This window comes from Platichthys flesus, chromosome 5 (assembly GCF_949316205.1).
Source record: "Platichthys flesus chromosome 5, fPlaFle2.1, whole genome shotgun sequence".
Lineage (NCBI taxonomy): Eukaryota > Metazoa > Chordata > Actinopteri > Pleuronectiformes > Pleuronectidae > Platichthys > Platichthys flesus.
The window spans coordinates 12,526,177-12,546,569 of record NC_084949.1 but is presented as its reverse complement, the minus strand read 5'-3'; the positions used below and the strand labels follow the sequence as shown (position 1 = coordinate 12,546,569).

At 42.0% G+C, this 20,393-nt stretch overlaps 2 protein-coding genes across 5 annotated transcripts; one reads left to right on the top strand and one right to left on the bottom strand.

The window, feature by feature from the left end:
• Positions 1–1,779: 1,779 nt before the first annotated feature.
• Positions 1,780–13,574, top strand: LOC133953807 (centrosomal protein of 95 kDa-like). Of its 2 annotated transcripts, none has more exons than XM_062387910.1 (21): positions 1,780–1,972; positions 2,617–2,745; positions 3,155–3,262; positions 3,468–3,578; positions 4,534–4,648; positions 5,938–6,053; positions 6,209–6,414; positions 7,368–7,437; positions 7,929–7,996; positions 8,244–8,356; positions 8,485–8,620; positions 8,729–8,846; positions 9,074–9,267; positions 9,655–9,750; positions 10,007–10,151; positions 10,624–10,796; positions 10,908–10,982; positions 11,167–11,319; positions 11,691–11,837; positions 12,291–12,362; positions 12,658–13,574. In XM_062387910.1, the coding sequence occupies exons 1-21, from the start codon at positions 1,948–1,950 to the stop codon at positions 12,832–12,834; spliced, it is 2,547 nt and encodes an 848-aa protein (XP_062243894.1). In that variant the 5' UTR covers positions 1,780–1,947; the 3' UTR covers positions 12,835–13,574. The 2 variants fall into 2 exon arrangements, with proteins under 2 accessions (XP_062243894.1, XP_062243893.1); XM_062387909.1 differs by having other exon boundaries at positions 8,175–8,356.
• Positions 13,575–13,617: 43 nt separating this feature from the next.
• Positions 13,618–19,641, bottom strand: LOC133953808 (uncharacterized). Of its 3 annotated transcripts, none has more exons than XM_062387912.1 (9): positions 19,518–19,641; positions 19,179–19,329; positions 17,998–18,332; positions 16,859–16,960; positions 16,686–16,742; positions 15,749–15,854; positions 15,250–15,316; positions 15,074–15,152; positions 13,618–14,705 (listed from the first exon to the last, which is right to left on the bottom strand). In XM_062387912.1, exons 3-9 carry the CDS (start codon positions 18,213–18,215, stop codon positions 14,396–14,398), a joined length of 939 nt encoding a protein of 312 aa, XP_062243896.1. In that variant the 5' UTR covers positions 18,216–18,332; positions 19,179–19,329; positions 19,518–19,641; the 3' UTR covers positions 13,618–14,395. The 3 variants fall into 3 exon arrangements, with proteins under 3 accessions (XP_062243896.1, XP_062243895.1, XP_062243898.1); XM_062387911.1 differs by having other exon boundaries at positions 19,426–19,603; XM_062387914.1 differs by lacking the exons at positions 17,998–18,332; positions 19,179–19,329; positions 19,518–19,641 and adding an exon at positions 17,531–17,906.
• Positions 19,642–20,393: the final 752 nt, after the last annotated feature.

Sequence of the window (20,393 nt, the reverse complement as noted above, 5' to 3'; positions counted from 1 at the left end):
TGAAGATCTATATCCTGATGTCATATTAAATGCAATAATGAAGTGCCACATTCATAATTTTCCATGAATTTACCAGTTTTACAATATTTTCCACTACAGCTCATTACACAGGTTTCCGCCTTACCAAAGAGGAAGAGGAGATCTAGTAAAGTCAGATATACACTGGCCCGGGCTTAAAAAAGACACAGAGCATCCACAAAGCCAGTAGGAGCAAGACGAGTCCCGAACACCGTAGGTGACCTCCAGCCTCACAGCAGCACGGACCAGGTCCCAGAAAGAGCTCGAGGCAGAGAGGAGCCTGTGGCATCAGGAAAAGCTTAAGCTCCAAGAGTCCCTCAGGGCCGCCACACAGGCTGTGGACGAAGAGGAAGAGGCGGTAAAGACATCAAGGGAAGCCCTGGTGAAAAATAATCAGATCATGGAGAATCAGCTGATTGAGTTTTCAGAAAATCAAACCAAAGAAGAAATCTCTCTTCAGAGAGGGCTGTTGTTCAGCAGGAGTCCTGACATTGTGCAGAGACGTGGGGAAAAGGTCAGAGGCACGACAGACTGGACGTCCTCACTGGCAGCAGGGTGTAGTCTGTTTTTTGTCCTTTCTCCTTTATGACTCGTCTCCTCTCGTTCTCCCACTATCTCGCTTCTCCTCACCCACAGTGCTGTCAGTAATAGACATTGAATTACAACTAATTTTGGCCCGCTCGTTTATTTTTTGTTTTTAATCCTTTTTTTTTTTTTTTTACTACTGCAGATTTGTATAATGTTTTGCTGTTATTTAAATGTTTGTCATTCTCTTCACAAGGATGAGTTAAAAACCACAACCTACGCTTAGGAATAAAAATCCATCTTTTAACTTGAAGAAACAACAATGTGACATTTATCTTGATGAAAGTTTGGGCGATATCACCCAAACCAAGGCCCAACCATTTAGAAACACATTTAGCTTCTTTGTAATTGTATTATTTTTTTAGTCTTTCCTTGTGTCTATATTGTATCTTTACTTATTTTGACTTTAAGTTACCTGTTCATTTTTATTCTGCTCTTTTTCTTACTGAGGATTGAAAAATAATAATCCGAATTTTGCATCAAACATGTTACGCAGTGGTTTTATTCTGAAAATCCCTCATCAGACGTCTGAGCTCAGTGATCTCGCCCTGTCCGTGTCAGTCTCTCCAAATGAGTGAAAAGCCTAGGGGCCGTAACAAGGTTGAGACATGAAGTGACGTGTAGTGGAGCTGATCATCCGCGGTGTCTATTTGTTTTGCACTTCACATCTACAAATTCCTACTACAGCACACAAAAACATTTGACAGTACACAACGTCACAAAGGGAATTTGGGTTATCACAGTGCATTTACCACTTATTCCATGCTGTGTGGCTTCTGTCACTGTTTGGGGCAGTAGAGCTCGTGGGTTCTTCAGGGACCGAGCTGCTCTTCCTCCACGGCCTGCTGGACGAGGATTGTATGTTGCTTGAAAAAAAAATTAAATGATGAGTGTCCATTTGGTTTTCAAACAGTAGTCACACAACCCATACACATAATACATAACGACAAAAAAAACGTATATAATCGGATAACATGTAACAGTTCACAGCGTATATATTTACTTAAGAGCAGTTAAAGTGTGTCTGTAGTCTTGTGTTTTATCTGAGTTGAAAGCAACAGCACCTGCTACATTTAGCTTGTATCATTGCCTGCGCTTCAGCACGGTCACCAGCAGATGGCGGTGCGCCCACATTGCAGAACACTTCCGGAAACAAAGAACAAGCGTAACGCCCAATCAAACAAGACTTGAGTTTGAACTGACCCGAAGGTCCCTTCTCGCTCTTAGCGAAAACCACAACAACATTCCAGCCGAACTCCTCCTCACGGCTCGGAGTTAGTACCGACTCGTCCTTGAGCCACTCGGTTGTTTGTGAGCTGTGTTATTCCAGTCGACAGCTGTTTCATGGGAACCCAGGAGGGAGAGAGAGGTGAGGCTGCCCGGGCTGAGTGCTCCTTGTCCGGAGAGAGCTAACGACACGTATCGCTAACTTCACCCCCGGCTAACGCTAGTTGCCCGGGATACGCTAAGTTTCCTGATGTCACTGAGCCGGGCAGCATGTACACGAGCTCTTACCTTACATCTCATGTTGGTTTCGCGACTACAGCTCAACATTTACCGCTTTTCTGATCATGTGTCCGTTAGTAAACACACCGCATTAGCATCGCTAGCTAGCTACTTTTGAGTTCGCCCAACCGGTAAAGTTACAGTAAACGAAGGCAGGGATGGGTTCAGGGTGATCGGGGGCTTTAAGTGTGTGTAGTTCACAGCCACTGGTTTTATCCATCGCAGACAGGATGTGTTTCATTGTTCGCTGGTGTAGCGGTTTGTTGTGTGATACTACTCCCCGCTCTCAAACTGAAGTTTGCCGCGGATGGGCAAACAGTACTGAATTAGAGTTTCCACCTCTAGAGGAGGTGCTGAAACTGGTTTGTGAAGAGATAACCAGTGACTGAACAAACAGGTATCAGAAGATCTAGTTTTTTTATTTCATTCATGTATTTGATCACTTGAAACTGAGATCATCTATTTAAAAAGTGATGGACATTCATCTTATTTCTTTCTTGTTCACAGATTGGGTTGATGTGGCAAATGATCTGTTCAGCAAATGTCACTTAAACCTGAGGTTGAGGAAACTGACTGAGTGTGATGCAAATGTTTTTCTCGCTCTGTATGAGAACATCTTGGGGGAGAAAGTTCCAGGTAAGAGCAAGTTAAACAAATTCCAGACTACATAACAATAGATTGATCAATCAGTCGACCAATAGGAAAATAATAGACAACTTAGGACTGGGCGATAAATAATCTTCAGAGTTACTAAACATTACAATAACAGAGTTATAACCCTATTATCTACAGTTTGTTCTTAAACTTGTGAGCTTAGACCTGTTAGAAAAGGCATTTAAAAGGCTACAGTACAAACATTGAAGATTAACAAGCTGTAAACTATGTGCTTAGTATGTAAGGAATTCCTCCTAAGACCATTGAACACACTATCATGAGACAGGAAAGAGCCTAGGGATGTTTATGTGAATGCCTGTTTCTCAGCACCGTTGAAAATGCTCCTGTGGTCTCATGCGTACATGCTTAATATTATTTACATGTTTGTTAGATTATATTGCAGCACCATGCACTCAGGAGGATGACGTCCATAACGTTCAGTCTATGATTGATTCACTGTCTCTGGATTACCTTCAGATAAGCCTCTCGCACATCGCAGGTACACCTTTGAGTCTAAATGTCTGTATATAAAAGTATAAATATGTGTAAGCTTCACTATAATCTGCTACTAAATACCTGCACGACTTTCACTATCAACGTGAAACTTTATTTGGAGATGAGTGGCAGATTTCGCTGTCCTCGAAGCTTAACAATAAAACTGACGAGCACTGAGTATAATGCTGACAATGGCTGTTTGGTCACAGGAGAAAATGTTGTCAGAGGAGACAAAGAGTCGATCGAGAACCTCCTGGAAATCTTTGATGGCCTCCTGGAGTATCTCAACGAGGAGATAAGCGTGGAGTCACAGAATGGTGGTAGGCAGAAAAATTTTCATTTTCCTCTTGTCAACTCAATAGATAATATGCATATTTTGACTTGAGTATTTTTCAAGATCCTATCTTTCCAATTATTACACATTAAATAAAGTAGACCACTTTTATATTTTGTCACATATTCAATAACTCCATAATCCTTTTGAGTTTTTAGAAAATTATTTTCAGAACCCTTTTTTTTCCATCAGAAACTCAATAAGCTGATTCCCCGTTAATCCTAATTAACCAATGATACAAATTTACAACAAAACAGTTCGTTATTTTACAGAAAAAAGATGTTCAAACACCATAAGTGATAAAACAGTTTCATGATCTAAACTAAACTTTCAGCACACTGTTGATACAAAGTTATCATCATTAAAAGTGGCCTGAGGTTCATTCCAGCCTTTATCCTCAGTTTGCATGAAACTGTCCCTTCTGCCTCTTCTTGGGTGAGACAGAATAACCCGTTGAGGTGAGATGGCCTGTCTGTCCTCCAGCATGAACTGGACATAATGTGTCTTAATCCCAGTAAAAGGCCAGCTGGTGCAGGACTTTCTGGGGAACAGTCAGCCCTCTTCATTAAGAGGAACTGAGTGTGTCTTTGTGTGACAGTCTGTCCCTCAGGTCACTGCCAAGCAGCAATTAGTAGTTGATGACTGTCGGCATTTACAAATGATTTGTTTGTAAAAGGCTGGATGTGGTAAACTGAAATTAGAGTTCAAAGAAGCAGTGGCCTGTTTCTTGTAATGAATGTGAAATGTTAAAAAGTTGTGACATTTTTACAATGTGATTTCATGTTTCAGTCAAACTATTAAAGAGTTCACATATGCATTTAGTGGTTAATTGAAAGACTTTAACATGAATCAGGCCTGTGTATGGCTGTAACTTTGTCACTCATTGTTTTCTTTTTGTTATTCATTTGGATTTTCGTTTATTGTCTTTCCTTTTTTTTCAGAGAAACTGGGTAACGGTCTTAATGAGGATGTCCCCAGTGAAAAGGACTCAAACTGCAATGGCACAGATCTCAAGGCGACTAAAAGAGACGAAGCATCATTGTCTTCCACTGGAGAGTAAGAGCTTGTCCTTCCCAAATACTGTAAAACACACGTAACACTTATGAAAGTCCTGTTTTCACAAGATAAATTGGGTATAATTATTATCAAAACTTGAGTTTCACTCTTAATTTATCCACCAGCAACACTCATATTTTGCTGGCTTGTTGTAACTTAACAACGCATGCTAAGTATACAGTTCTACTATATATCCCGAATGCACCAGTGCTGCTGCAGCTTTAAATGTGAAATCCACATTTCCTCTTTACTAGAGAATCTCAGATATCTCATCTTCAGAAAGTATAGGCACTGAAGAACTTTCCCAGTTTTTTGCTCAGACAGCTTCATTGCTGTGTCCAACAATGACTATAAATATCTTGCTTGTGAAAATTCTGAAAATGTGCTCCGTCACACGCAGACTGAAATGATATCTTAAACAAAGTAAAAGAATACGAGCTGTTCTTTTTGAGTTGAGCTTCACCAGACACAAAACCCTCCTGACAGTCATGTTTCCCCCACATGACTCTGACCGTGTCACTCGGCTTCAATGCTCTGTAGATCCGGGCTGTACCTCCTGTTGACACAGCCAGCTAAGCTCTGTAACTTCTAAGCAGCAGTGTAAATATTAAGATGCTCGTAAGTAGCTGTCATAGAGGGGACATCCTCACAGCTCATTGTGGTTACATTTTTCTTTATCGCCGTTGCCATTATTCTTACTCTTAAAAGAGAATGAAATATAAAACTTTCTTTGTATATTTCTATATTTTAGATCGAATATGTAAATAACATTTGTGTTACAGTGGTAGTGTGATTAACAGTCTGTGTCTGAGCAGGACTATGCAGCTCCTAGCGAGTCAATGCTCCTGCTGTTAGGATTTCAACAATATGCTGTCTATGTGCAGGAAAAACCGCCTAACGGCAACACTGTTGGGATCTGGTCTTACACAAGGCTTTGATCTGGAAAAGTCCAGCAACAAGCAAGGCAAATTTTTTTATTGTGTCTGATGCTATTCAGTTCAGTAAAACGTCATCCCTGAAAGGTTCATTGCAGCCATTAACCAGTGTTTGCTTCGTGCTCTTATTGATACAACAGGAAAGAAAACAAAAAATCACAATCTTTGAAAATTCAATAATCTCACTTGAATGGCACACAGTCTCCGATGTTCAATGAAGCTGCACCAAAGAGCACACACTCATAGATATAATTTCTGTAAATACACCTGATTTTATTAATCAAGAGCCATGAATTATTCCCTGAGAAACACATGTCTACCTGTGGTACATCATATTTTTCCTGTGTCATCCAGGTCTGCTGCCCAGTCCAGCAAACATTCCCTCCACTCCTGGAATGGTGAGGAGATGGGATCAGCCAGTGAGCTCATTGGTCTGGGCGTCTCTGCCCGCACATTTACAGGAAAACAAGGTTAGACCCGTAAAACACTAATCATGCATTCCTCTGCCAATGGCAGTATCTTTTTACATTTCTATTAGTATTTACGAAATCTTATATTTATTTCAATAAATCTTCTGATTGATTTATGCTTCTGCAAGTAATGGCTGTCCCTCCCCAAACCTCAGATCAAATCACCACCTCTGGGCCTCTGGATGACCAGGATGCTTCACTGACTGAACCACGGCACTTAGCCATTGCTCTGCAGCCACCCAACCAGAGCAACACCCCCCACAGACCGGACACAGACCCACACACACACATCCAGCCCCCCAAAGCAGCCGGGCCAGGCCTCGGACTAACAGAGGAAGAAGCTGCCCCCGTCACTACAGAGGTAGGCTCATAAAACACAGTGATGATATTTAATAGTTGTTCATTTAATTTGTTTGTTATTTTCATGCAGTTTGAAAGGACATGCAAACCTACCAGTGTTTTAGTAGCAGTGCGATACAGAATGTTACTGCAGGGCCAACAATGCAAGGCTGTGTGTGTCTTACACAAACACACGTGACACATGCTGACTCATTCAAAATGGCCAAGACAAGGAAGTACTTAAATGGTAGAGATTCAGTTCTTTTGAATATGTGCTGACCCATTAGAAACAAACACATATGCTGTATATGGGCTATATATATATATAGAGAGCTATACTTTATACTTATAAATACTGATGAAAACTTATTACTACATCTGTACTAGCCTACAACCATGACCAAGAATAAGATGATAAGTTTAGTGTTGACAAAGTTGAGTGATCGTTAAATCTGCTGGTGGAATCAAAAACCAAAGTATATGAATAAAATGGAATTTGTCGTTTGACCGAAAACTGTTCTTTTCTAGCACAAAAACGCTTGACTGTGAGAATCATTTTTAAAGGAAATGACTGAAGCCAAGAAAAAACATGTGACACCTCTGCATACTTACATTCTGTCAGGCCCTGACCTGCACCGGAGCGAGGTGTTGTGTGGCTGCTTGCACACAGACGACTTAACCACTGCCTGCTTCTGTAGCTGAGAGTATAATAAACAACAATAGAGACCAAACTCAAACTGACACCAGACTCTTCCTCTTCTTTCTTTGAAGCCACCTACATGTTCATGAACCCATCACCAAAAGGGTTTTCTGATCCCTGTCGATCAACTAATGGATAGCTCGATTTTAGAAAATCGTCTTTTGTGAGCTGCGGATAATGTTCAGTTTTACTTAATTGTTCGTAGCCTTTGCTCAGCTTCACGATAACCATCCTCCCTCTATTTCTCTCACCCGCTCACTATCCTTTTCATCCAGATCCAGAAACCAAGAGCTGAGATCGTTGTTAACAATGGACTACAGTCTCCTCCTCTTTGCCAGTCTCCAGGTGAGTCAAATGCATACCTACAGCGTCAGGGGGGAAAACACTCCCCCTCGCACCTTTCTAATGTTGAATTGGGGGTGGGTGTGAGTCCGCGCTTTACTGTAATGTTCTAAAACAGACGATCCAACATTTACATGCACTTCATGTAGGAACCTGCTGTCGGTGGGGAGGTGGTAAAGGAGCCAAAGCATTGTTCTTGTCTCATTAGCTTTTGTTTTTCATTTGTTATTCAACTTTTTGCCGCACTGTCATGTGCGGCAAACAATCATGTATAGCGCTGTGAGTCTTTCCCAGGAGATACGACTTGTAAACCTGCTCACATGCATGTATTTAAACCATATTTCATCTCCCCCTCTCGTTCACCCTTGTGTCTGTCCTGAACAAGTACAAGCACTCGATTGCAAGCATGGTCTGGAAGCACGACATAAGAACGAGTTCTGAGAGATCACAGACCAACCCTTATTTGTTGATGTCATGTTTTGCTCCATTTCCAGCTGTGAGTGAGAAGTCTTTGTCGAGTCAACAAAGAACTGGGACAGAAGTGAAGGGGGAGACACTGGAGGTAAGAGCGCAAGAAGCTTTCACTGCCACATTTAACTCCATGTGGACAATGCTGGATGTTCAGTGTGTGTGTGGATAGGTTTTAATACATGCCCTTCCTTTCCCTCTTTCAATGTTATATTTTCTGTTACTTCATGTCTGGCAAATTAATTAAAAGGTTGAATGTTTTCAAATCTCAGCCAACTAACGGAGGCCCCAGGAGGGTTTTATTCCGCACCCAGCCAGATGTGCTCTTCCTCACCCTGCAGAATGAGACGGAACCCACCACCCCTTCACCACCAGACACTGAAGATGAGGATATGAGCTATACACGAAGATTACAAGGCAGAAGAATAGATCGCAGAGAAGGGACAGACCTCAGGTAAAAGATGTTGTTCGGAATAAGGAATTGAATATCAGAGAAATTATTATTTGACGGATTTGAGGGCAGTGCTGCATTGGTCGCTTTCTGATTATCCAACCATCTCCGCTTTGTGCTGCCTCTATCAGTTCCCCGAGCAGTAACCAGTCAGAGGAGGGTTGCGAGGAACCTCTTTCTTATCGCAGACAGAGGAACAGGAAAGCAGAAGAGGAACTGCATCACATATCTGAAAAACTGTCTCATAGACTGGAAGAACTCGATGAGGTGTGTTTTTGAAACTGATTGCATCAGGTCATGGACTAAAAAACCCCCAGAAAATCCACCGTGTTAATTCAATGCTTGCAACTTAATGTTGTGGTTTAATTCTTGCAGATGCTTAAACGTGTTCTGGAAGAAAGTGGAGAGTCCAGTGAGGTCATAGAGGAGGACAAGCAGTCCCATCACAGCGACAGCATCATGGAGTGTCGGAAGACTCCTGGACAACTCATGGGTATAAATGCATAATGGATTAAATGTTCTAAATTGTTTTTAAAGAGTAAAACTGTAACCTTCAAGCTTAGTGTGTTGCCCGTAATCTACAAGAACCTGACACAAGTTTTCATATCATTATGTGTCTATTAATCTCACAAGTTCATGGAAATGAGCTTGAATGTATTTGTAAGTTGATTTGGTAGGGTATTTTACCAAATTAATTAATTTAATTGTAAAACGTATTAGTTCCAGGTAAGACCGATGTTGGATCCAGGCAATGCACACGCTCCTTGTCGCCCTCCCCACCTCAGGCCCGTCGCTCCCTGAAGGGACAGTTAGAAGATGCGATGGTAGATTCCCTGAGCCTGGATGACGGCAGACAGACAAACCTCTCAGCTCCGGATACTTCAAGACAAAAAGAGCACAGAAAACATAACAAGGTAAAAAACAGCACCAACCTTGTGTTTCTTTAATGGCTTCCTTTTAAATGGATCTTTTATATAATCTACAGATTTAAATGTCAAAGTTCCTATCATACCTCAACTAATTATGTTTCTAGCTTGTTTTATGGCATTTTAAATAAACAGAGTTAAAGGCATATTACCTTTATAGTATTCAGGAATGGATTCTACTTTGACAAGTGGCTATAATTTGCAGACTGTTGAATAGATTAAGAATTCTACACTGCAGACTGATGAGAGTTTAGCAGTAGTCTTAGGACAATCCATCCTACATCATCATCTATTGCTACCAAATAAGATCATATAAAATAATGTCGTGCTCTATCCTCATATGCTTGGAAAATGAAACGAGTCTCTTTCTTTCAGTATCTGGAGAATAAGGCCTATGAGGAAGAGTTAAAAAGATATGAAGACAAAGAACGGGCAGATCTGGACAAGGCGCGCCTCAAAGCTCAGGAAGCCGTAAGTCATGTGTAACATCTTATCATATGAGTGCGATATGGAATTCTCATCCCCTCCTCCTGTTTAGGTCACTGAAGCAAAGCTTTGTTATAATACTTGTCGTTCTGTTAGCCTCACTTACACCCAAATTTAAACTGCTGCTCAGACATTAAAATGAAACAATCGAAATATATATTAGTTTAACCAACAATGGATTCATCTTGGAAAAAGCCCTGCAAAATGGATAATATCTAAATGAGTGGTTGGCTGTTTGTAGGAGCGCGAGTACCGAGAGGCTCTACTCCGAGACGTTGACCAAGCTCCCAGACTGTCTCCTGTGAGAACGAAGACCCAGCACAAGTCACCACGAAACACACAAACAGGACGGAGAAGGCAGGAAGCCCCCAGGAAAACTGCATCATGTAAGTCACGACTTATATATTTACCATGAGACCCTTGAGCACAGGTCTGTTCTCCTATATATTAATATTGTCTTGTATTCATTCATTCATGGACTAGGTCGATATATAGCCCTGCAGAATTATGGCTAAAACCACTAGTCTTCTATACTTTTGCTGTATGCAAATTTCAACAGCACAATTGAACACATCTTCTGAGCAGCCCTGCTCACTGCTCCTCTTTGTGTTGTGTATCAGCAAATTTATTTTTAGAACTTTGGGCTCAAGGTAAAAGTCTACAGCAGTTTTAAATAATTGTTTGTCATCATCAAAAAAATCCCTGACTGCATAATGTTGATGGAGACACTCTAGTTCTTCTCAGCACACTGGAGCTGGAACTCCTCACAGAACTGTTCCTCCTGTAACAAGCAAGACAAGAACAACAATGTAATGTGTAGTAATTATAACGTTAATATTCTGTGTTGTCTCTCTCCAGTGAAAGTGAAGGAGAATGAACTCCTCCCCGTGCTCGTGGAGGAGTTGCCCCACCTTCACGTTTCTCCTCACGCTCTGGGCCGGATGTGGGAGCAGCAGAAGCAGCAGGTGGACAGACTCCACGCCATGTCGTCCTCCCATAGCCACCAGCGTCGCAGCAAGCGCTCCAGCCAGGTGGGAAGGCAGACGTCAGCAGTCGCCACAACACTGACAGCAGCCGATCTCTCCCCTGTAAAATATGAGTTGAAAATTGAATATGTATGTGAATGGCCGCCTCTCTTCCAGGTGGAGGAAGCACAGAGGAAACACGACCTGCTGGTGCAGATCGTCCGCAAAGAACAGGACCACAACAGGCGACTGGTGAGCGCCAACGCATCAACGCACAAACACCTTCATACTCAGTGATGTTATCAACGACAGCTACAATCATTTTATTATTATTTTAATATTATATCTTCTTACAAGAGTAAAACCCTTTGTCTTGTTCAGTATTTGTCCCACCAAGCCGCTCCGTCAGTGACAGATGGAAATGTTTGTCTTGCAGACGGATTTCAAAGAACGTATCCAGCAGCAGAAGTCGACTCAAAACCGACTGAGAGAACAGAGACAGCAGGTCGCCCGCGCCAAGAAGTACCACAGTGACTTCCACGTGCAGCACCGCGCTCGCCTGATGAGGGCACGCACCAAGGACGAGAGGGTGGGGAGCCAACCAGATTCATATCTCTGTTACACTCTTCTGTGATTAGGGCCACAACTGTCTGTTACGTCCAATTATAAAATAATATTTTCATTCATTTCCATTAACATTAATTGCAGCCTTTTCCCATGTGTAAAATGTAATTCATTACAAATACGCTTTGTTGCTCGTCTCTGTTCCGATCAAGAACAGCATGATTTAAATCTCCTCTAGAGTAGCACTGGTCTGCAGGAACCTTTTATTTCCATGAAAGAAGTACCTGGTACTTTTGGATGACACTAAAGCTTATGTTAAAAATGGAGTCACAGGCCGTGTGTCTTTTGGATGACATGATGACCAACGTGTGGTTGTGTGTGTGTTTGTGTGTTTAGATGTTTCGGAAGCTGTTTGACGACGGTTTAGAGATACAGAAAGTCCGGTTGAGGGAACAGAGATCCTACGCCAGGGAGCAGCGACTAGAACATCAGAGACGACACCAGGACCACATCAAGTCTATGGAGAACTACTACAAGGACCAGGTAGGGGACACACACACTGAAACACACACGTTTGTACAGCTTAGTGAGGAAACTCATTAGCATTATGCATTCCCTAGCCCCTTACCCTCCAAACTAAACTCCCATCCCTAACCCTAAAACCAAGTCTGAACCCCCTAAACAGTCCATTAAAGAGGGGGTCACAAAGTGAGCACCAGACAAAAGGTCCACACTTTCCCAAAATGTCCTCCCTCCGTAGGTTCTAGACTCAAACTGGTCCTCACAAAGATAACTGTACAAGAACTTCACACACCATGAGCTCAACAACATGTGTGGCCTCGTGTCCAACTGTATCCACTCAAAAGACTGAAGACACTCCAAAAAGAAAATTGACCTAAATTGGAGGTTGTCAGTTAAAACTTCTATGGTTCCATCATAGGCAGCTTCTCTACTCTTAAATCACAGGTGAGATCAAATGTGTTTTCTCTCTTTCAGTTTTCACTACTTGCTGAAAAACTTGCTGAAGAGCGACAGGAGATCCAGGTTCGGAAAAAAGCTCAGGAAAAGGTAAAGTGGAGAAAATATCACCTTCTTCTGTGAGTGATGCATTTCAGGTCTGAAATATTCTGAGCCAAATAACCACACGTTTCGATATTTGAACTTGTATGGACACGTGAGACAAGTTAAGAAAAGATTTTATCAATTTAAGAAAAGTATCAATCAATGTTTGGTGGTCAGTGTTGATATTGTCGCCACAAACAAATCAACGTATGATTGGTTCACTCAGGACAGATGTTAACACCAGGTTGAAAGGGCACCAATTAACAGAAACACTGAATCCATTCATCCCACGTGATTGCAGGCCCTGCTGAAGATGAAGCGGGAGCTGCGTTCCAGGATGGAGCGGGAGATCGGCGAACTGCAGAAAATAATCATCCAGAACGACGAGGACGACTTCTTCCAGGACCTGGACGTCCAGCGGCTGCGTAATCGCGTCCACATGGCTTCGTTCCAGTACAGCAAGAGTTACCTGCACTGATCGGTGAAGCAGAACCGCTGTGACATACCATCCATTGAAGCTGGATTCATATCGTATGAACACGTTGCAAGCGTCACAATCTAAGGGTACGACATATTGACTGAACAGAGCCCTCTCCTCAGGCTTCTTCCTTTGTAGACTTGCACAGGAGGAGGGATTATCCTGATTATCGATACACACACCAAACACTCACACTAAATGTAGCTAGTCGCGAACCCTTCCTCTCACCTCAGCTGCTATACCTGAACTTGAAGACACTTTGGACAAAGTCCTTCCTCTTCCCTGGTTTTAATACTTGGTAACTAAGAATGTTTTAAAGTGGTTCCCTCACTGAACTGTTACTGTAGCAGAAAATTAGTAAACACATGTTCTTCCTCTTGCCAAATGGGGAACACCGATGCAAAGTTAGTATGAATGACACCGATACGATTTTTAACGTCTTGTTTTCCATTTCATGTGCGATGTCTTCCTTTAATATTTTAACCAATCACAGATTATTTATTTTTTACCTAATGTTTGTGATTTTTAATGGAACCTGGTGTTGTGCTTTCTGATCACCAGGGGGCGATGATAATCAGTGTTTGATGAGCTCTGTTGTGATTTGTTTTTAACTCGCAGGCAAACGTGGTAGATTCATGACACCAACAGTTGTGATGTTAACACACTGTCCTCTCATGACTGTGCATAGATGTAATGAGCACATGTCCTGTCGTCCCTCATTAAACATGTGGGCTCCCTCATCCTGCCTTGTGTCACAGTTCAAGCTTTTTACAGAAGGTGCACTTTATGATTTGAGTATTTTATTGAGGTTTCGTCATTTTAAAATCCACCTGTATCAAAAAACTTTGATTAACAAGGACAAAGATCACTGTATAGACTTACACATATGTACTGACTGAGTGTTCCTGATAGACTGGAGCTGGGCCTCAAGCAATAGAAGGGAATTCCTCTAAGAAAATGTATGGAGAATATAAACAGAGTATAAAATAAAAGCTTAAAACACATCCTATTTACACCTGATACCAATGTGTCACGCATATCTCATTACATAATCTGGATAAAGATCCTCAGATCTTTGCATTTACTACCGGTTCTAAAAGTGGTCAGCTGACTTCCTTCATCCTGCACAGTTTGGCAAACTTGGCAACAAACAAGTCGAGATTTCAAGTTAATTCCAGGTGTAAAGGGATCTTGAGTTTAAACTATTAACATTAAATTGGCATTGCTCGTTCAAGCAGCTTGATGACGACTGAAGAAACAAATCAACACGTCCCAAAAAAGAAAGAAACGCGAACGCAGTGATCCGTCTTTGTCGTTAACTGTCAGATTCACATTCTCCAGTGAGGGGCAGCGTGTGGCGTTAACAGACAGCCATCCTGAAAAGGACCTCATCTCCTTCCTGTTTGCATCAGATGGTTCTTTAAATGTGTGACAGCATCATTAAATAATCAATGGTCTAGAGAACGTGAAGACGTTCCAGTGAAATGCAGTGTAATACCCAGAAGTCCAGCTGAATCCAGAGTTACAACAGAAACATATTCCTGGAGCGGCCGCTGTGATTTCAGACACAACACCTCCTCGGCGACGGTGCTGTGTTTGCCTGTTGGTGGGCTGTATCGTTACCATTGATCGGCCAATTGCTATGGTCTTTGCTGTCGTCGTCTTCGTCATCATCATCATCATCATCATGTTTCTCCTCCTCGTCCGGCAGGTTAGTCCATTCAAAGCTGCTTTGACAGAAACGACACTCCTGGAGAACGATGATCTTCAGTCCTTTAGCATATTTAGTAACTTTACATTGTCTGCTGCATTCCCGACACGACCTGAACAGCTGCAGGATGCACGCTTCATCCACGATCAACTCTGACGGGCTGTGAGAGAAAAGAAGCACAGGCGCAGGAGAGGTGAGCGCGCATGTTTCAGTCTGGTTCTATAGTGTGTGACAGTGACCGCCAACTTTTAGAAAGGCTCTGGTTTCATTATCTCTAAGAAAGAGTTGCGTCCCTGGAACCAGGTCAACCAGCCAGGAGAAGGATCAGGACCATAAAGCATTTGATTCAGAGCACAGAAGATTTGCAGCATATAAAATGGCTCACACTCTCATAGCTTGTGATAGGTTGACCTTGGATGGATACAGAATTATGGCTGATAATCAAAATCTCTATTCAGAAAATGAAAGTTTTTTTTATGTTTGGATAAATGCTTTTGTGCTCTTTATACTACTAGCATGACATCATACCTCCCTAAGTCCACCAGGTAACGACCGTCTCCCACACTTAAAGAGGTGCTGAATTCTTCATCCTCATCTTCTTCCAAATCTGTGGGGACCCATTTTAAAACAGACATTAGATCGAATGTCACTTTCCCAGTGAACAAATTGTGAGCTTCAGATTATATTTACTGGATTCGACTCACCGCCATTTTCTGTCAGCTCATCTCGACTGTCCCGTCTTTCACAAGCTGCATCTTCTGTCTCTTCCTCCTTAAAAAAATGGGATGAATAACAGAAATCCATCAGCACAGAATAGTGGAAACAGGCAACACCTCTGTATCAATTAAATCATACAGTACAGCAACAAAACATATAATGGAAATCTAGAAAGCGAATGAAGGAGATCAACACAGGTGGAAAATAGATCTTTTCAACTTACACTCAAACGGAAACAAGCTGGTTTTGTAAACAGACTTGTAGCTTCAAGCAGCAGCTAAACTCTGCTGCTTTACAAATTCAAGGATGAATTGGTGCAGAAGACAAGCTGCTCAAATGATGGGACGACTTATTTAGAATGCAAGAAGGAGGCAAGATGCTCGGATAACCTGGGCACTTGGTAAACCACGGTCTCATTGAAACGTTTGTTGTTACAACAAGACGTTTTCACAATATTACAGCTTGAAATGTTTCAGTCACGTTTACCTTTCCATTTTCAGACGACTGGATGGAAGGAGCAGCAAGAGTCCCCCACTCAGCTTTGAGTGGTGAATCCATGAGTGGGTGTTTAAAATCGATACTATCACAATCACTACATGAACACACAGAGAAACTTTGATTACTGGCACGTCAGGGTATATGAGAATAATAACCATAACTCTAAGCATTTTTTTTACATGGGTTGCTTCTTTTCATTTAAGTGCACCCACACTTTTTCACTTATAGACTTTAAGAATGTTATGTCAGACTCTTTAGAAGCTGAATTTTCTGTGGGAGAGACGATGTTAGATTTTGAAGCCAACTCTTTTTAACTGAGCAGATTTCTACATTCACAAAAGCCTTTGACACTTAAGGAAACAGGGAAAACCCTGATATCACATTCAAACACATTATGAAAACAATTGTAAGCAGGAATAAAAAGGTGCAAACAAAGAAACAATTAAATCTACCCATTCACAAATCTATGCACACATTTGCAGATGTTCCTGTAGAAATCTCAATAAACGTTTACACATGTTTAAGACTGTTACAAATCTGATAATGCACAAATAAATTAAGATAAAGTTACACAACTCTCCACACGTTCAAATAATATTGCTTCAATATTGGCCCTCAACCATTCACTAACATATCTGACAACTGACCTCAATCAGGTCCTCCACTGTGTCTCTATTCTCATAGTATAGAAGAAACGGAGGGGACTGACACAACTCCAGGACATGAAAGGACATTACAGTTGACTACATTCATTTCCTGGAGACTTACTCCGAAACCTAAACCAGCAACTAAAACATGTCTTCATCTGAACAATTTATGACGCATGTCTTGTGACTTTAGTTCACTTAACCTGAGCAAAACAAGAGACAGCAGATGGACAGACAGACACTCGTAGATAAAGACATTATGGCTGTTGAACTGTTACCTTTGTTCAAGGCTCTGAGCTCCTGTGGCTTCTGCTTTGACATTCAGATGTTCACCTCTGTAAAGAAGAACCAGAGCATTTTCTATAAATCACACACATGGAGATAAAACTGCACACAAAACACCCATTAGCTGCTTTGTAGTCAAACACATGAGCCCAATGTGATGACTTGCCTGTACGTCCAACTCGAAGCCCCGAGGCCACACAGAGCTGGAGCTGTGACCTGAACAGGTCTCTCACTCATGGGAGTCAGTGGTGCAACGTCTCTCTCATAGCTGGAGAAACAAGAGCAGCATCAAGAAGATTAGAGCTCGATGACACAATCACATCGTCAATCACATCGTGTTCAGTCCGGAGGAGCTGGGAGAATTTCTTGATCTTGGACATGGAGAGATAACCAGGAGAATCTACTGAACGCCAAGTGTCTAAAGGCTTCGTCAGGAGGGGCCTGAACTCTTCTACCTTTGGAATTTGTCACAAAGTACCACTTAGACCAGTCAATGATACAAACATGAACATTACAAGACATTGGCTGATTGGTACGTATCCATTAATGGAGACACACTAACACAATGGTATTTAACCAGTGAATTATCAGATTACACCAATTCTCAATTCTTTTGCAGTCAAGGACCAACTGCAAGATAAAAAACATATTTTGTGGAGTCCTCACTCTCACAAGTGAAATGTCTATATCTTATGTAGGAAAGGCGGTGGTCTAGTGGCAGAAACTTGGACTATGGGCAGAAAAGGACTCTGGTTCGTCTCTGGTTCGACTCCACGGAGAAACAACAAAAGACGAACCTGGCTTGATCTGTCCAAAAATCCAAGAGGATTCTCCCTACCCTGTCTAGTGCCCCTGAGCAAGGCACCTTACTCCCCCAACATCTGCTCCCTGTGCGCCGTACATGGTCGCTCACTGCTCTGTGTGTCCTGCACCAGATGGGTCAAAAGCAGAGGTTAAATTTCCCTACCTGCATGAGTGGGCCTGTGTTTGGGACTAATAAATGCATCTTAATCTTAATAATGATCATATTAATGGCTGAATCCGGAAGCCTATCACAGATCCCCGTGGGTTTGTGGGCCTCCATTTCAAAACCACTGATAAGGAGCAAATGAATACTATGTCTCACTTTAAATAAACACTACACAGTAATAATAATATTATCAATACAATTATCAATTAGAATCGAGACAAGTTTCCTACTGGACTGTAAAATGCTAAGTGTCATGTTAATTGTTGGCTGACATGAGCGTCAACGTTCCAGCTAAAGCTATGGAAAACAACAGAATGAACTCTGGGCTGAATTACCTGTCCAGAAGGAAAAAGGCAACGTCAGCGTGGCTCTTAAAACATTTATCCCTCAGTAGCGATTTCCATTTGGGATAGGCCACGCCCAGGGTGATCCTGGATTTCTGGAGTCGCTTGAGCCGATTCAGTCTTGCCTCTTCGCGTTTCTCCTTCTTGATCAGCGAGGCATCCGGATCTTTGGGTTTATCTTTTGCTAAACAATAATTGTGTTGATACATCGTCAGCCAGCTCCAGCAGCCAATGAGTCCTCTTCTTCTTCAGTTTTACAATCCGTGCTATGGCGCCACCACATTCAAGCGATCACTTCAATGGCGCCGCGGAACAGGACATGCTCCCTATGTAGATATGAGGTTATATTATAACTTATTATAACATACCAACAACATGTTGATCCATTGTAACAGGAAACTAATGAAAACATGATTATGAACATTTTAACCATTTTCTGCAAAGATCCTCCAGATGCAGTGATAGGCTGCAGCATCAGGAAGTGGTTCAGTAACACTAAATAGGTGAAGCTGCTTTCAGACATGCATTGAGGACCAGATAAATCCCTCTCCAGAGAGACTCTAGCCGTTTGTAGACATGACCTCCAGAGGATGTTGGCAGAATCTAATCCGGACTTTCTCTGGAGTTTCTACAAGGGGATTGACTGAGGCAGCTCCAAATAAAGTCCGGAGCTTCTCATTTGGACGTTTGCGTTGTCACATTCAGTCCCTCCAGAGAATGTTCGCAGATTGTCAAGAGCTCAGTTCTTGTCTGATGGCAGCTTAGGTGAGAAGGCAAATGTCCAAATGAGAAGCTCCGGGCTTTCTGCAGACTTTCCGTGGCCAGCTCTGGATGTTAAAAACCACAGCAGGAAATCCTCTGCGCTAGAAATAGTTGCCTAAGTAGTCCCCCCCCCCCCCCTCCATCCTTCCATTCTTAACCATAAAGAGCCGCTGTGTCGCTGACCGAACCCACCAAACTTAATTATAACAAGACGCTAATTAATCATTGTCAAACGCCTTTTATTCAATGTCTGACACAAAGAATCAAGGCTTTGACAAAATTAGAAATCCGTCCAGTTGACACATCCCAGGATGCTCTGGGTTTTAATCTTAATATACAATGATTTATTTATTGATAATTTGTGGTTGTGCTACAAACAACACGTGACTACCTGCTGCACCAACCCTCACCTTAAGGCTCCGGAACTGCCTGTGTCTCCGGAGGAAGTGGGGACCCAAAGCTGCGGATACTCTCCGGAGTTCATGTGTGAGCATGTAAACAGCAGGCTCACCCACCATGTGTCAGTCCTGCTCGCTCAGCTCCACCGGGGCTCACAGACACCTGCAGAAATAAAACATGGAGTTTATACAAAAACACGAACAACAGCTTTGTGTGTCACATTCGCTCAGAGGCTCTGTCAGTAGAAAGCAAACATACCGGAACAATAAAACGTCCCTAGCTTCGTTTCACACCGGAACGTTTCTTCACTTGTTGATACTTGTTTCAATGTGACACCGACTCCTTCTCACCTCTCCGAACCTTCGGTCTTTTTCTTCCTCTTCTCCTCCCTCCAGCCTCCTTATTCTCGTCCAGCGGCAGGCGCCATGTTGGTGAAGACGGCCGAGACGTCACTTCCGGGTGAACGGTGCTGATAGCGGCCACCAGGGGGCGATGCAGACACATTGGCTTCACTTCAGGGAACCTGGCGTGTTCATCTACAGTCCGTGGATTGTAAACACTTAAACAATACTTCCTGGTTTGGTGTCATGGTTCTGACCGGACTCAAATGTGCAGTACTTCACTATTAGTCACTGATCTTGTGACTGATGACAAAAACACACAGTACATGAAATTATGAAATTACGGTGAAATCTGCCTCTAATAGTCACGATGAAAATAGTGTATCTGAACATTGTTATTGTTTATTTGATTTATTACTTTTTAAATGATTTTTTGGTCATAGAGTCAGTTCTCAAAATTACACCATAGATAATTTTTTTCAATGAATATCTAATTTGATGATCTTTTTCCTCACACTCTCGCAGTTGTATCCTAATTCATTATATGCAGTCTTCTGAATTCAACAGTTATATCGTTGTCCAGCTGGAATAACAACAATAATAATATTTGTATTATTATTAGTGTTATTATACAACACTATTCTAAACAAGGCGCTTCCAATGGGGTCAGACATTTAAAATAAACCAAACTAATATTCAGTAAAAGCATTCAAAACAAAAACTATCAGACAAAAAACAACCAAACTAAAAGCAAAGGGATAAAAACATCTTTAAGTGAAAAGTTTGCAAAGTGACTGAACTCTTTGGTCTTTTTCAATTCTAAGCAACTGCATGTCAGAGGCAAGTACTGTGCATTTTACCTCACCTACATCCGACACTAGTAAC